Here is a 15,198-nt window from a genome sequence, read left to right as displayed (position 1 = left end):
GATTTTAATCTGGAGTTCAAAACAAAAATAAATCAGCAATGATCTTATTGAATGATGAAGATATCTAGAGTAGCTGAATGACATTCGTCCTACTCCAAATTCATGTGTTTATATGTTCACCCTTTATCCTTCAACATGTCTCACTCTCTCCAACATCCCCCGATTTTCTCCTTCCATTCCCAATATTACTTGCTCTAGACCAACCCCCCCACTCCCCAGACACCACCAGTTTCTCTCATACCCTCGCAACTGAACTAAGCACATTCAAACACCGATCTAAGGAAGTCATACCAGACTTGAAATGTTCACAAATTCTGTCGACCTGATAACTCCCCCAACATTTTCTGTGTTGGTTATGGATTCTGCTTTGCCAAATATATTTCAGGCCAGGATAGAGATTGTTGGTCTCTCCAGGAATCAAGGGATAAGAGGATTGAACAGGGAAGTAGAGTTTAAATCAAGGATCAGTCACTATTCCACTGAACAGCAGAAAAGGCTCAATGGGCCGAAGGGTCCTATTTAGTGCATTCTCTGGGATGTAGGAATGGGCCAGAATCCCTCATTTAGTTTATTTTTATTTCTTTCATTGGAGACATAATTCCCAGGTTTCATAAAATTGCACATTTGTATCAGAGGGATAATTTCCTATGGTTCACCCAAATCTTAAAATTTCTGACTTCAAGGTTACATAACTGTCAGTCATGAGAGGCCTAGATAAGGTAGATAGCTGACAGCTATTCCTCATGGTAGAGGAGTTTAACACTAGAGGGCATAGGTTTAAGGTGTGTGTGTGTATGTGATACAGAAGGAGGTAGTGGTGGAAGAGAGTACATTTGGACAGGTACATGGATGGGATAGGTATGGAAGGATATGGACCAAACGCAGGCAAATGGGACAAGATTGATTGTGAAAACTCATTGGCATGGGCAAATTGGGCCGAAGGGCTTGTTTTCATACTGCGGACCCCTAGACCTCTAACTGCTTAACCCTCTGATATTACTGCCTTCTCACAGCCCTAAGTCTGCTGTTCTGAATTGGACATTGACTAACTAACAGGTAGTAAGAGTTGGAGAAATGGATCACATTTTAGTTGGGAAGCTCTAACAAGTGGAATACCATAGGTACTTCAGGGGGAGGCCTAACTGGTTGTGATCCACATCTGACTTAAACGAAAGTTCAGATTTTTACCTTAACAGGGAATCTTTCCATTGTGATGAATATTCCAGAAAATCTCAGAAGGCCTGCTCCCTGAAGCCATAATGTCTCATTTCCATAGGGATAGGGTGTGACAATGATCATAGTGTTATGGTAAACAAATCCAGTTGGACTCTGGGTGCAGTGTGAATGGCTGGGAATAACAGCACTTCAATTTGTTGCTACATCCACGAGAGCGTTGAGAGTGTAGTGCTGGAAAAGCACAGCAGGTCAGGCAACATTCGAGGAGCAGGAGAATCAACATTTCGGACATAATCCCATCATCAGGAACGAGGCTTGTGGACCTGCTGTGCTTTTCCAGCACCACACTCTCGACTCTGATCTCCAGCATCTGCAGTCCTTACTTTGTCCACATCCACAAGAAACTGTTTCACCCTTCTTCAATAGGCTCAGTAACTGGACACTAATATTCCTGTAATCCTATTCTCAGAATGTGAGTCTTTTGGAAAGATCCACATTTAGAGTCTGTCCCTAGTTACCCCTGGGATGAATGACTCCTTCATTGTTACTGTTTTCTACAATGGCATGTCATAGAGTCATAGAGATGTACAGCATGGAAACAGATCCTTCAGTCCAACTCGTCCATGCCAACTAGATATCCCAACCCAATCTAGTCCCACCTGCCAGCACCCGGCCCATATCACTCCAAACGCTTCCTGTTCATATACCTATCCAGATCCCTTTTAAATGTTGCAATTGTACCAGCCTCCACCACTTCCTCTGGCAGCTCATACACGCACGCACCCTCTGCATGAAAAAGTTGCCCTTCAGGTCTCTTTTATATCTTTCCCCTCTCATCCTAAACCTATGCCCTCTAGCTCTGGACTCCCCGAACGCAGGGAAGAGACTTTGTTTATTTACCCTATCCATGCCCCTAGTGATTTTATAAACATTTATAAGGTTACCCCTCAGCCTCCGACGATCCAGAAACAGACCTAACTTATTCAACCTCTCCCCATAGCTAAAATCCTCCAACCCTGGCAACATCCTTGTAAATCTTTTCTGAATTCTTTCCAGTTTCACAACATCCTTCTGATAGGAAGGAGACCAGAATTGCACACAATATTCCAAAAGTGGCCTAACCAATGTCTTGTACACATGCAACATGACCTCCCAACTCCTGTACTCAATACTTTTGACCCATAAAGGAAAGCATACCAAACGCCTTCTTCACTATCCTACCTACCTGTGACTCCACTTTCAAGGAGCTATAAACCTGCACTCCAAAGTCTCTTTGTTCAGCAACACTCACAAAGTGTATACGTCCTGCTAAGATTTGCTTTCCCAAAATGCAGCACCTCACATTTAACTAAATTGAACTCCACTTTCCAGTTCTCAGCCCATTGACCCATCTGATCAAGATCCTGTTGTAATCTGAATTGGCTGGCTGACAGAAGGCAGAGAGTGGTTGTAGATGGAAAATATTCTGCCTGGAGGACAGTGTTGAGTGAGGTCCCGCAGGGCTCTGTTCTTGGGCCTCTGCTCTTTGTAGTTTTTATAAATGACTTGGATGAGGAGGTTTAGGGGTGAGTTGGTAAATTTGCAGATGACACAAAGGTTGGAGGTGTCATTGATTGTATAGAGCGCTACTGCAGGCTGCAGCGCGACATAGACAGGATGCAGAGCTGGGTTGAGAAATGGCAGATGGAGTTCAACCTGAATAAATGCAAAGTGATCCACTTTGGAAGGCCGAACTCGAATGCTGAATATAGGACCAAAGACACGATTCTTGGTAGAGTGGAGGAACAGAGGGATCTGGGTGTGCAAGTACATAGATCCCTCAAAGTTGCACCCAAGTGGATAGGGTTGTTAAGAAAGCATATGTTGCTTTGACTTTCATTAACGGGGGATTGAGAAGAGCCGCGAGGTTTTGCTGCAGCTCTACAAGTCCCTGGTGAGACCACACTTGGAATATTGTGTCCAGTTCTGGTCACCCTACTATAGGAAAGATACAGAGGCTTTGGAGAGGGTGCAAAGAAGGTTTACCAGGATGCTGCCTGGACTGGAGCGCTTGCCTTATGAAGAAAGGTTGACTAAGCTCGGACTTTTCTCTCTGGAGAGAAGGAGGAAGAGAGGAGATCTGATCGAGGTGTACAAAATAACGAGAGGAATAAATTGAGTCAATAGCCAGAGACTTTTCTCCAGGGCAGGATTGACTGGTACAAGAAGTCATAGTTTGAAGATATTAGGAGGAAGGTATAAAGGAGACATCAGAGGTAGGTTCTTTACTCAGAGAGTGGTGAATGCATGGAATGCATTGCCAGTTAGGTAGTGGAAGCGAAGTCATTGGAGACATTTAAGCAACTGCTGGACATGCACATGGATAGCAGTGAGTTGAGGGGTGCGTAGGTTAAGTTACTATATTTTACATTAGGATTAAACCTCGGCACAACATCGTGGACCTAAGGACCTGTTCCGTGCTGGACTTTTCTATGTTCTATGTTATATGTAACCTTTTTCACTGTCGACTACACCTCCAATTTTGGTGTCATTTGCAAACTTACTAACTATACCTCTTTCGCTCAACTCCAAAACATTTATATAAATGATGAAAAGTAGTGGACCTATCACCAGTCCTTGTGGTACTCCACTGGTCACAGGCCTCCAGTCTGAAAAACAACCCTCCACGACCTTCTGTCTTCTACCTTTGAGCCAGTTCTGTATCCATTTTATGGTCCTATAGTATGACGAGCTCAGCAGATCACAAGGGCAATTAAAGGTCAAACTAGCATGGAGCAGACCAGGGAAGGATGTCAGGTTTCCTTTCTGAAAGAACACCGATGAACCAGTTGGATTTTTCAGAAACACTCCATGCTCATTTTTGCCGATATCCATGTTGAAGATTCAAAAATGCTATTGTGTTATCAGTACAAAGTATTACAAGCAGTCAAGCAAGAAATAAAGATGAAGTTACCACAGTCAGACCAGATCACAGGGCTGCTCTGTCAATGGAGAGAGGTGACAGATGGTGATTTAACCTGAGGGGTCACTACACCTCAGGGGAGGTTAGAGGTTGAGGAGGACAGTTTTTTCTGGTAACCACAGCCAGTGTGGGAATTAACCCATGATGCTAATGTTACTCTGCATCACAAACTAACTGCCCAGACAACTAAACTAACTGACCCCCAAGTTGTGAGGTAGCAGAAAATGGATAAGCTTTTAATGCAAAGATGTATTTAGTCCATTTTAAATGGACTTTTTTTGGAACATTTCTAGCTCAGAGTAGCAGTTTACATTGTTGTGAGGATGGGAATAAATATAAATTTTACATTATAATTTTTAATCATATCTAATCAACAAGTCAAATATAACATTTGGAAATTGAATACTGTATAGAATTTAATATCTCAACACAGAATAGCTGAGTACGGCACAGTAGCTGATAAAATAATTAACATTGTGTGATAATTCCATGTAAGGTAATTTAACAGACACTCCAAAGTAGGGCCAAGGTATGGGGGTGGGGCTTGGAGGGGAGAGGGTGCTAACAAACCTGAGCAAGGGCTGGGTTGGGTCCTTTTGGTGACCATGAGAGTGAGTGAAGGGGCTTTATTTATGAACATGAGGATGGGAAGGGGAAGATAGCATATACACATGGGCAAGAGGAGGGGGATTTGCTCATGTGGGAAAACAGAGTTTCCTGGTGATAGTGACAGCAGCTGGATGGGGGTGAGGCAGAGATAAAATAAGACAAGAGTTAGCAAAAATTGCAGTGGATGATCAATTGAATGGGGGTGGGGGTGAGGTCAAGGTGATCGGAGTGGTGGTGAACACGGGTATCCTCATCGCAAGTTTGGAATCCTGGAAAGGGATAAAAAGGAAAAAGGATGAGCATGGTCGGTGGATGTATCATTGCATGGAGATAACAGCAAAGAGTGGAGAGGAAACAAACTGAGATCAGAAATGTTGGATTTGGAAGAATTCATCATCAGATACAAAGAAGACATTGTTACATGGAGATACAACAGAATCCTTACAGTAGTGAAATGTGAGGTACGACAATCCAGATCACTGTGGATGGCTGTCGGTTTATAATGTGTATTCATTGACAGCCCATCCCCAGAATTAGAGATAGAAGAATTAAAGAAGGTGAGGGAAGATGGAGAGATACAACACGTGAAGTTGAAAAGGATGATATTCAAAGTAAAGTTGATAACTCTTTCTAGATCTAGTTGTGTGACCAGAAATGAGACTGATCCAGCCATCACCATCATAGCAGGGGGAAAGAAAGGAGTTAAGAAAGGAGCATTTAAAAAGAAATTGAATTTGAAATGGAAATTGGAATTTGGAATTTTAAATATTTGAAAAGATGTTCCACATGACTCTCAAAAAGACAGACATGGCTTGGACCCATTTGGACACCCATAGCAACATTGTTTTCTCAAGGAGGTGACATGAATTTACACCAAAGGTGTTCAATGAGCGAATTGGTTCATCCAGGTCAAAGAAAGTGGTGGTGTTTGAAGACTTGACTGTCCTCCGTCAAGCCTTCAGGCTGTCCTGGTGGGGGTTGGTTGGGTAGAGACATTGGGATGTCCATGGTGAAGAGAAATCATTGAGGGCCAGACCACTGCAAACAATTCCCACTCTATCTCCACTCTCTGGTAATGGTGCAACAGGTACAGTATCACTGTGTGAAAAGCAACTGTACCACCTACTCTGTCACTATGTCATCATGGTGGTTACCTCCACCCCCAGCTGTTGCTGAAATGTAGAACTAAATTAGAAGATGCTGAAAATGCTCAGTGACTCAATTCTCTTCATTGGAATTGTTTAAGAATTGGAATAAAGGGATATATCAGCACATTTTTAAACTGGTCTCTGAATTTAGTCTGGGTCACAGCATAAATACAAGTGTTTGTACAGCAACTCAGGAGCTGCAACATGAATCCCAATTCCTGCACAAAACGATGTACATAAACAGATCGATAACCCAATAACCACATCCGCCTACATAACGTATAAACCATTAACATTGCCCACAACAGGATAAAGTTAGCTGAGATAACAAACAGCAAAATAATGGATTTCCTTCGATTCTCCATCTCTTGGTCTTTGGAACTCTCTGCACTGGTGTGAGCCCGGAGTCTCTGGCGGGCTCTGCTACTCATTAAAATGTGTCTGATGGTGAAAACATTGAGCAGTAGAATCAGGACAAATGGGACGGCTGGGGTTAGAATGTTATGGAGAAACTCAACTATTACCCAGATCCGAGAGAACAAAGTCACGAGTGTTACATCACAAAACCAGGGGTCATTCCTCAGTGAATATTGGCCCATTAACATAAAATACCAGAAAATATTCTTTAATAAGCTTAGGACAGTCACTGTTCCCAGAACCACGGCCGCTGTTTTCTCACTGCAATATTTATTTTTCAGCTTCTGGCAACAAATGGCCACAAATCGATCAAAGGTGAAAGTGACAGTGAACCAGACAGAACAGTCAGTGGCTGCATAAAGCAAGATAGCGTGGATATTACATATAGGAATAGTCTCCTGCAAGTTAATCTCAAAAACAATTGGAATATGCCTCAATATTAAATCGAGTATAACAACCAGTAGATCTGCCGCTGCCATGGCCACCAGATAACGGGTCACACATTTTGACAGACCACACTTCTTCTGAGATAGGATCACAATTGTCACAACGTTAACTGTGAGGAAGAGAAATAAACAGGGAAATTATTCATCAAGCTGAGTTCACATTTACCAATGTGACTGAGGATGAACTAAGATATTCAAATGTTTTACTCCAAATGGTGTTGTATTAAAATTATTGAACCTGTGACGGGGTTATCTGCAAATGTAAATGATCATTAAACAAAATTAATATTCGAGCTAAAATGAGTCATGTGAAGAAAAATTGGTTATAAGAGATTAGGTAAAATTCATTTCACAACTGACACATTTGTTCTTACTCCAGTAAAGAAGAGTGAGCAGGGGCAAGGAATAATAACAAAGTAAGCTTGAGAGCAGTTATAAAAACTGAGCAAAAGAGATATCTAATTAAACAGCAGGAGCAGAAAGGCTCAAGAGCAGCAGAGAGAGTAGGAACAATGTGAGATTAGCAGAGTTGGAAAGACCAGTGGTAAAGCAGGCCAAAGACCAGTGGTGAAAGGAGAACAAAGTGAGGCCAGAGAGCCACTAGAGGGTGGGGGAATATGGGAAAAAGCTGCAGTGGAAGAGGACCATGATTAAGGCTTATTTCGGAACATTTAAACACTGGCACTGAGAATCTTGGTAAGCCAAAACCATGGCCCAGACTCCAGGTTTATATTAATATTGCTCGGTGTTAAGGTTAGAATAGCTAAGAACTGATAATTAATGATATGAAAATACATACAAAAAGTAAACAAAAACTGGGACTGAGGGAAAATGTGTAAATGGGTATAAATCAATAAAATCTCTGGACAAAGAAACTGGGTGAGTCAAGTCGATAAGTGTGCACAGCTTATCCCTTGGCAAAGGGAAAGCAGGATATGCTCTTGCAACTGTTACTTCCAAGCTAAAGCAGGATAACATTTAAAATATTCTCAGAATTGGGGAGGATGGAGGAAGAAACAAACAGAAACATCAATTACTGGAGAAACTCAGCAAGTCTGGCAGCATCTGTGGAAAAAAGCAGAGTTAATATTTCGAATCCGGTGACTCTTCTTCAGGAGAGAGAAAGGTTTGGTTAATTTATTAACATTTGTGGATAAAACTGATGAGAAAGGTCTTCTGTTAAATGCATATGAGACTGAATCAGTCTTTTATAAACTTGGAAAACCATTCTATAGAGTGTGCAGAGTGAAAAAAGCAGACAATGTTCAAAATTGCAACAGTTCCATTTGGAGATATTTAACTGAGTGCTCACCTTTAAATTGAAGTAACTGATCACGGATAGACTCCTAACATTAACTGGAGTTAAACTTTCACAAAGAAACCTGCTTTTGGAAAATGTATCAACACCCTTTAAAAGCTCCTCACAAAATTCATAGAACATAGAAAAATACAGTGCAGTACAGGCCCTTTGGCCCTCAATGTTGCGCCGATCTAAGCCCACCTAACCTACACTAGCCCACTATCCTCCATATGTCTATCCAATGCCTGTTTAAATGCCCATAAAGAGGGAGAGTCCACCACTGCTACTGGCAGGGCATTCCATGAACTCACGACTCGCTGAGTAAAGAATCTACCCCTAACATCTGTCCTATACCTACCACCCCTTAATTTAAAGCTATGCCCCCTTGTAATAGCTGACTCCATACGTGGAAAAAGGTTCTCATGGTCAACCCTATCTAAACCCCTAATCATCTTGTACACCTCTATCAAGCCACCCCTAAACCTTCTTTTCTCCAATGAAAACAGCCCCAAGTGCCTCAGCCTTTCCTCATACGATCTTCCTAACATACCAGGCAACATCCAAAATCATTCCCTGTCGCTTTTTAGTGCAGGTTGGCCAAGGGAGAATTATGACAGGATTTCTCAGTCATGTGCCTGCTTGGCCTTTTCTGAGGGCAGGTACAAGTTCACCACATTTACTGAGAAGCTGGAGTCACAAATATACCAGATGGAGTAAGGATAGCAGTTTCCCTTCCCTGAAGGACATGAGTGAATCAGGTGGGCTTGTACAATAGTCAATGGTGGTGTCATGACATTCTCACTGAGAGCAGCTTTATAAATTTGAGATTTATTAATTACATTCATACTGGACCAGATGTCAGATGCCGGCTGGATCTCGAGACAACGAGTCTAGTGACGCTTACAAAGCACTCTCTCTACCCATTGTGTTACTGTATAGATGGGGCTGGAACCTTGGCCAGGGTAAGACATTGACTATGGCATGATTTCTTCCTTAATGCCAAATGTGAATGTATTTTTTTAAAAATTGTATTCATTTATGGTATGTGCACATCACTGGCAAGACTAACCTTTATTAAAGGGATGTTAAGGCTCAACCATGTTGCTGTGAATCTGCAGTCACATGTCAGTAAGCTTAGGTAAGGATAGCAGTTTCCTTCCTTAGGGCATTAGTTAAAGAGATGGATTTCTAACAATCATTGACAATGGTTTCATGGTCCTCATGAGGCTCTTGATTCCAGATTTTTATTAAATTCAAATTCCACCATCTGCTATGATTTAAACCCAGGTCCCCAGAACAGGAGGTGTTTTTTTCTGAAACCGACTTCAAAAGACAATGGAGTGCTTCATTTCCAACATTAACAGCCTTGGTTGTTGTTACTATTGCAAGTAGAAGTTACACATTCTGAAATCCAGGCACAAGCAGTTGGGACATTGGGCATATTGACAAACTTCCCAACAGCAAATATGAGACAAATTCCCCTCACCTGCTCGTTGGCCAGCCTGTTCTGTGTAAATAACATCAAAACAGGATTCCTCACATAGTTGAACACAGGCCCAGCTCAGAGGCTGTAACACACACACACAGCTCAAAGGTTCAACACAGACCCAGTTCAGAGAGTCTAACACAGGCCCAGCTCAGAGGCTCTGACACAGGCATTCAGTAAATAGGCATAGGGCAAGTTTCAAAGAGATGTATCAAAGCTGCTGCAATGGCTGGTTGATGTCACATTCAGAACTTAAGCCAGGCCCAAGCCCTGCACAGCGAGACGACCAAAGTACACTACATTGGAAGGGTTTGGCAGTGTGACTGACACCATTTCATAGAACCATATTTCCATAAATCCAGGGCAGGGTGCAGTATAGAACTGGAAATCACTGCCAATGGGAGATAGAGAGGAAGAGAAACTCTCTTAAAAAGGCAAATGAAGATGGAGACAAGATCAGCAGGATTGTAGGAAATGGCGAGGACAATGGAAGCAAGTGGATGAGTAAGGCCGTGAGAGATTCAAACACAGGAATGAGAATATTAAAATTTGACTGGGAACTACTATAGCTCATTGACCACAGGGATTGTGGATGAATGGCATTTGGCATGTGTGCTTGTAACTGGGAGGTAGCCTGGATAAGATTGGAAGAGTCAAGCCTATATTTAACAATACACTGATAACATTTTATGTTGGACGAGCAGTTTGGAGAGGTTCGGGTGGGTGATCTTAGAGAAGTTACAGTCAGCCAGATTGGGGATGGGGCGTCTATGGGGTGGAAATCAACTCAGGGTCAAAGGGATCCATCACGAGGTCACAAGTTTCTTTCATCCTCAGATATTGGTTAGGAGGGTAGTCAGGTTAACGGATAGGGACCAGAATTTATGACTGGGACAGAAGTTAATGGCTATGCTCATTCCAAAACATCAATAACAAGAATAGTAACACAGATAGACATGGTTCTCTGAGTCAATATCCAGTCATACAGACTTACCAGGGACACCGACAATAGCCAGGATGGGATAGTAACCTGCTTGAATGACCTGAAGTGTGTATCTGATCCGCCATTCTAATCGTATCCGATCCAGGGAGAGCATGTAGAGAGCTGAGTCTAGACCCCTGTCTATTGCTGGAATGTTCCTGTCCATCGTTCTCAGATTCTGATCTCTCCTTTGCCTGGGGCTACTGATTCCTGTTAATGCTGGAGGTGACAATTCCACTGATACAATGGGATAGCATGTTGAAAGATGGCCTTTTTAATGAGAAGAGGGAAACCCTCCAGTGACACCGTTCGGATCCATGGAGACTGACATTAATCACAGTCACTGAACAAACAGGTTCAGTAACCCCTTTCACTCCAACACTCTTTGTCCCATAATAAAGTGGAACAGTTACCTGGTCTGGATGGGATTTGAGGTTTGCTATGGCCCATGTTGTTCAATCCTCCTGGGTTATGGGAGTGGCGCCAGAGAACTGGAGAGTTGTAAATAGTCATTCTGTTTATAAAAATACAGTCACACAATCAAATACAAGGGTAGTCCACTCAGCCCATCCAGCCTGCTCCCTCATTCAATGAGATTATGGCTGCTCTGACTCTAACCTCCACTCCACATTCCTGCATAACCCACCTTAATTTTTCATTCCCTTGGGAATCAAGAATCGATCTACCCCTACCCTAAAATATTTAAACATTGTGTATCCACTGCCTTATGAGGAAGGGATGAAGAGATGGATAAAACCCTATAACAGTCAGTCTCGTATTAGTGAAACACTAGGGGAGCTGTTTTAACTTCTGCAATCTGGACCAATTTAGTTTGAGATTTAAAAAGCCATGAGTTAATTGTTAACAAGTAACAACGATATGATAATGTAAAGTACAGTCCAACTGACTTATCATAGAATGGAATCGTCCTAGGCTCCCAGCAATGTGGGCTATGGTGAGGTGAGCAGAAGAATTAGATTAGATTACATTACATTACAGTGTGGAAACAGGCCCTTCGGCCCAACAAGTCCACACCAACCCGCCGAAGTGCAACCCACTATTACCCCTACATTTACCCCTATACCTAACACTACGGGCAATTTAGCATGGCCAGTTCACCTGACCTGCACATCTTTGGACTGTGGGAGGAAACCGGAGCACCCAGAGGAAACCCACGCAGACACGGGGAGAATGCGCAAACTCCACACAGTCAGTCGCCTGAGGCGGGAATTGAACCCGGGTCTCTGGTGCTGTGAGGCAGCAGTGCTAACCACTGTGCCACCGTGCCGCCCAATTGGTGAAGATGGTCAGTGAGATCCATTTTGGTATCGAAATCATGTTGTCACATTTTGTCTGATTTTTTTTCAAGCAGTCTGGTGATATTCTAGGCAGTAGTGTGTTTCCAATTGATGCTCATCATTGCTTCTTCAATAGTTTGTTTACAGCCCAACTGACCATGGATTGTGTTGTTAGCAAACACACCATATAAAGTAGCTGCTAGGAAAACTCAACATAGGAACCAGAGTGGGGTTTTGTCAATTTCAACTCATTGCTCCCTCTAAAAGACCTCAATGATGGACACTGGGCACTGACCTTTCAGGAGTTGATACTTGGACTTAGGGAGTTAAATGGAGAGATTCCACAAATTAGGTCCATTTTCTCTAGGATGTAGAAGATTAACAGGTGATCTGATCAAATTCTTCAATATATTAACAAGAAAAGACAGGGTAGATAAAGAAAACCTCTTCCCATTGGTTATAGATTCTTGAACTATGGGGCATAATCTGAGAATTAGGGCCAGAGGTGATCAGAAGGAACTTTAGGGAGCACTGCCACACACAAAGGGTGGTTTATGTTTGGAAGTCTCATCCATTAATGATTTGAAGATGCCGGTGTTGGACTGGGGTGTACAAAGTTAAAAATCACACAACACAGGTTATAGTCCAACAGGTTCAATTGGAAGCACTAGCTTTCGGTGCGCTGCTCCTTCATCAGGTGGTTGTGCCTGATTAACCTGATGAACCACAACGACCTGATGAAGGAGCGGTGCTCCGAAAGCTAGTGCTTCCAATTGAACCTGTTGGACTATAACCTGGTGTTGTGTGATTTTTAACTTCATCCATTAATGGCAGTGGATACTGGCTCAGTTGTTAATTTTAAACTTGAGCTCCATAATTCGTTTGTTAAATAAAGGTATTAAGGGATATGGGCCAAAGGCAGGTTTCTGGAGTTAGGTCACAGTGCAGCCATGATATCAATGAATGGTGGAACAGACTTGAGGGACTGAATGGCCTACTGTTGTTCCTATGACCATCGGCTACATGCATCCCACATCCATGGACAACGGTCTCTGCCTCTAAGAACCCTCATGGTCCATCTCTGATCCACTTACAGGACACTTCTGCACTGCATTGCTGCACCTCAGGCTGGACTGGCAATTCTCATTGTAACACTACAGTAAGGACACTGTATGCTCAGCCCCAGCTTATGGATTGGGCCAGGCTCCATCTCTGGCTGTTTGCTCATTGTCATAAAACTCATTCACTCTGAGGGTACCTGCATGCTCCAGCATCCCTGCATTGGTTTTATCGTGCCTTGCTGTCTCAGCCACAGATGCCAGGTTCCTGCTGGCTTGCTGTGCCAGTAAGGCAGGAATCTTGCCACAATTGTCTTCAGACTTTTGACCAATAAAGGAGCTAGGCTTTGTTCAGGGGATCCCAGAACAATAAGGCCAGTCAGGATGACAGTGGATAGGCAATGGTAAACTTTCAAGGAATGCATGGGGGAACTGCAACAACTGTTTATTCCTGTCTGATACAAAGGCAAAATGGGTAAGAGAGCCAATCCATGGCTTACAAAGGAAATTAGAGATAGTATTGATCCAAGGAAGAAGCATACAGATTGGCCAATAAAAATAATAGGTCTGAGGATTGGGAACAGTTTAGAATTCATCAAAGAAGGACCAAGAGATTGATTAAGAAGGGTAAAATGCAGTACGAAAGTACGCTTGCAGGGAACATAAAGACTTACACTAAGAGTTTCTATGGATACGTGAAGAGAAAGAGGTTGGTGATGATAAATGCAGGTCACTACAGACAGAAACAGGGGAATGTGTGGATTTACAAAGGGGAAATCATTCCTGACAAATTGGGGACAAAGAAATGGCTGAGCAACTGAAGGCATACCTTACTTCTGTCTTCACAAAAAAGGACACAAATCAGATACCAGAGATGTTGGAGAATGCAAGATTTAGTGAGAGGGAAGAACTGAGGGAGATCAATATTAGTAGAGGAATGGTGCTGGATGAATTGAGGAGATTGAAACTGAGTAAATCCCCAGGGCCTGATAATCTACATCCCAGAGCACTTAAGGAAATAGTTCTAGAAATAGCAGAAGCTATTGTCAGTCATCTTCCAGGTTTCCACAGAATCTGGTACAGTCCCTGCAGATTGGAGGATAGCTAACGTCTCTCCAATATTCAAAAAGGGAGATAGCGAGAAACCAGGGAATTATAGACCAGTAAGCCTAACATCGGTAGTGGGGAAAATTCACAAATCCATTATCTAGGACTTTATATTGGACCAGTTAGAAAGCATTGGCAGAATCTGACAGATTCAGTGTGGATTTATGAAGGGAAATCATTCCTGACAAATCTGTTGGAATTCTATGAAGATGTAACTAATAGAGTTGACAAGGGAGATAGCATAGACTTGTAGCCTGTGAGATTGTGGGAACTTATCTTACTCAGCAGCCTTCTGTGCGTTCTGGAAGTCCAGATAAATAGTATCCATTGGCTTTCCTTGTCAAACCTGCTCGTTAATTCCTCAAAGAATTCTAGCAAATTTGTTAGGCATGACCACCTCTTGATTAAACCATGCTGAAGTTGCCCTATTTGATCTTGCACTTCCAAGTATTCAGAAATTTCATCTTTCACAATAGACTCCAAAATCTTACCAACGATTGAATTCGGGCTAATTGGCCTTTAATTTCCCATCTTCTGCCTTACTTCTTTCTTATAAAGAGGGTTTACATCCCTGATACCAGAAAGATCACTACTGAAGCCTCCACTATCTTTTCAGCTACATCCTTCCCAACTCTAGGGTATAGTCCATCTCGTCCAGGTGACCTATCCAACTTCAGATCTTTTGGCTTTTCTAGAGACAAGGAAACTGGAAATGTTGGAATCCAATATAGACAAGCAGGAGGCTGGAAGAGCACAGCAATCCAGGCAGCACCAGAAGGTGTTAAGTTGACATTTTGGGTACAACTCTTCTTCATGAATGGTGGTGGGGGTGGGGGGGGAACTGCAGATAAAAAGAGGGGGGATGGGTATGGGTGGCCAGGGTAGTGGAGTCGTGAAGTGGTGATAGGTGAATGCAGGTCGTAGATACGACTTGATAGGTTGATAGAGAAATGAATCCAGCCGGTAGCTTGATTGAGTGTCAGTCTGAGGGATGGAAGGGAGGAGGTGGGGCTGGAAAGATAGTCAGGGGATTGGTGGGAAGGTTATTTGAAATTGGAGAACTCAATATTGAGTCCCCGGGCTGTAGGATGAGATGTTGTTCCATCAATTTACAGTTGATTCACTGTGGAAATGGAGGAGACCGAGGAGTGACATATCAGAGAGGGAGTGGGAAGGGGAATTGATATGGGCAATGACCATGAGGTCAGA

General features: G+C 42.8%; 1 protein-coding gene across 1 annotated transcript; it reads right to left on the bottom strand.

Annotated features, from left to right (window-relative positions):
- Window positions 1-5,975: 5,975 nt before the first annotated feature.
- LOC148141834 (putative G protein-coupled receptor 139) lies at window positions 5,976-10,692 on the bottom strand. Its single transcript, XM_087977668.1, has 2 exons — window positions 10,539-10,692; window positions 5,976-6,868 (listed from the first exon to the last, which is right to left on the bottom strand). Exons 1-2 carry the CDS (start codon window positions 10,690-10,692, stop codon window positions 5,976-5,978), a joined length of 1,047 nt encoding a protein of 348 aa, XP_087833794.1.
- Window positions 10,693-15,198: the final 4,506 nt, after the last annotated feature.

This window comes from Chiloscyllium plagiosum, unplaced genomic scaffold (assembly GCF_037043375.1).
Source record: "Chiloscyllium plagiosum isolate Xiang-an unplaced genomic scaffold, Cpla_swu_hap1 HiC_scaffold_32, whole genome shotgun sequence".
Taxonomy (NCBI): domain Eukaryota; kingdom Metazoa; phylum Chordata; class Chondrichthyes; order Orectolobiformes; family Hemiscylliidae; genus Chiloscyllium; species Chiloscyllium plagiosum.
This window is presented reverse-complemented; position numbering and strand designations above follow the sequence as displayed.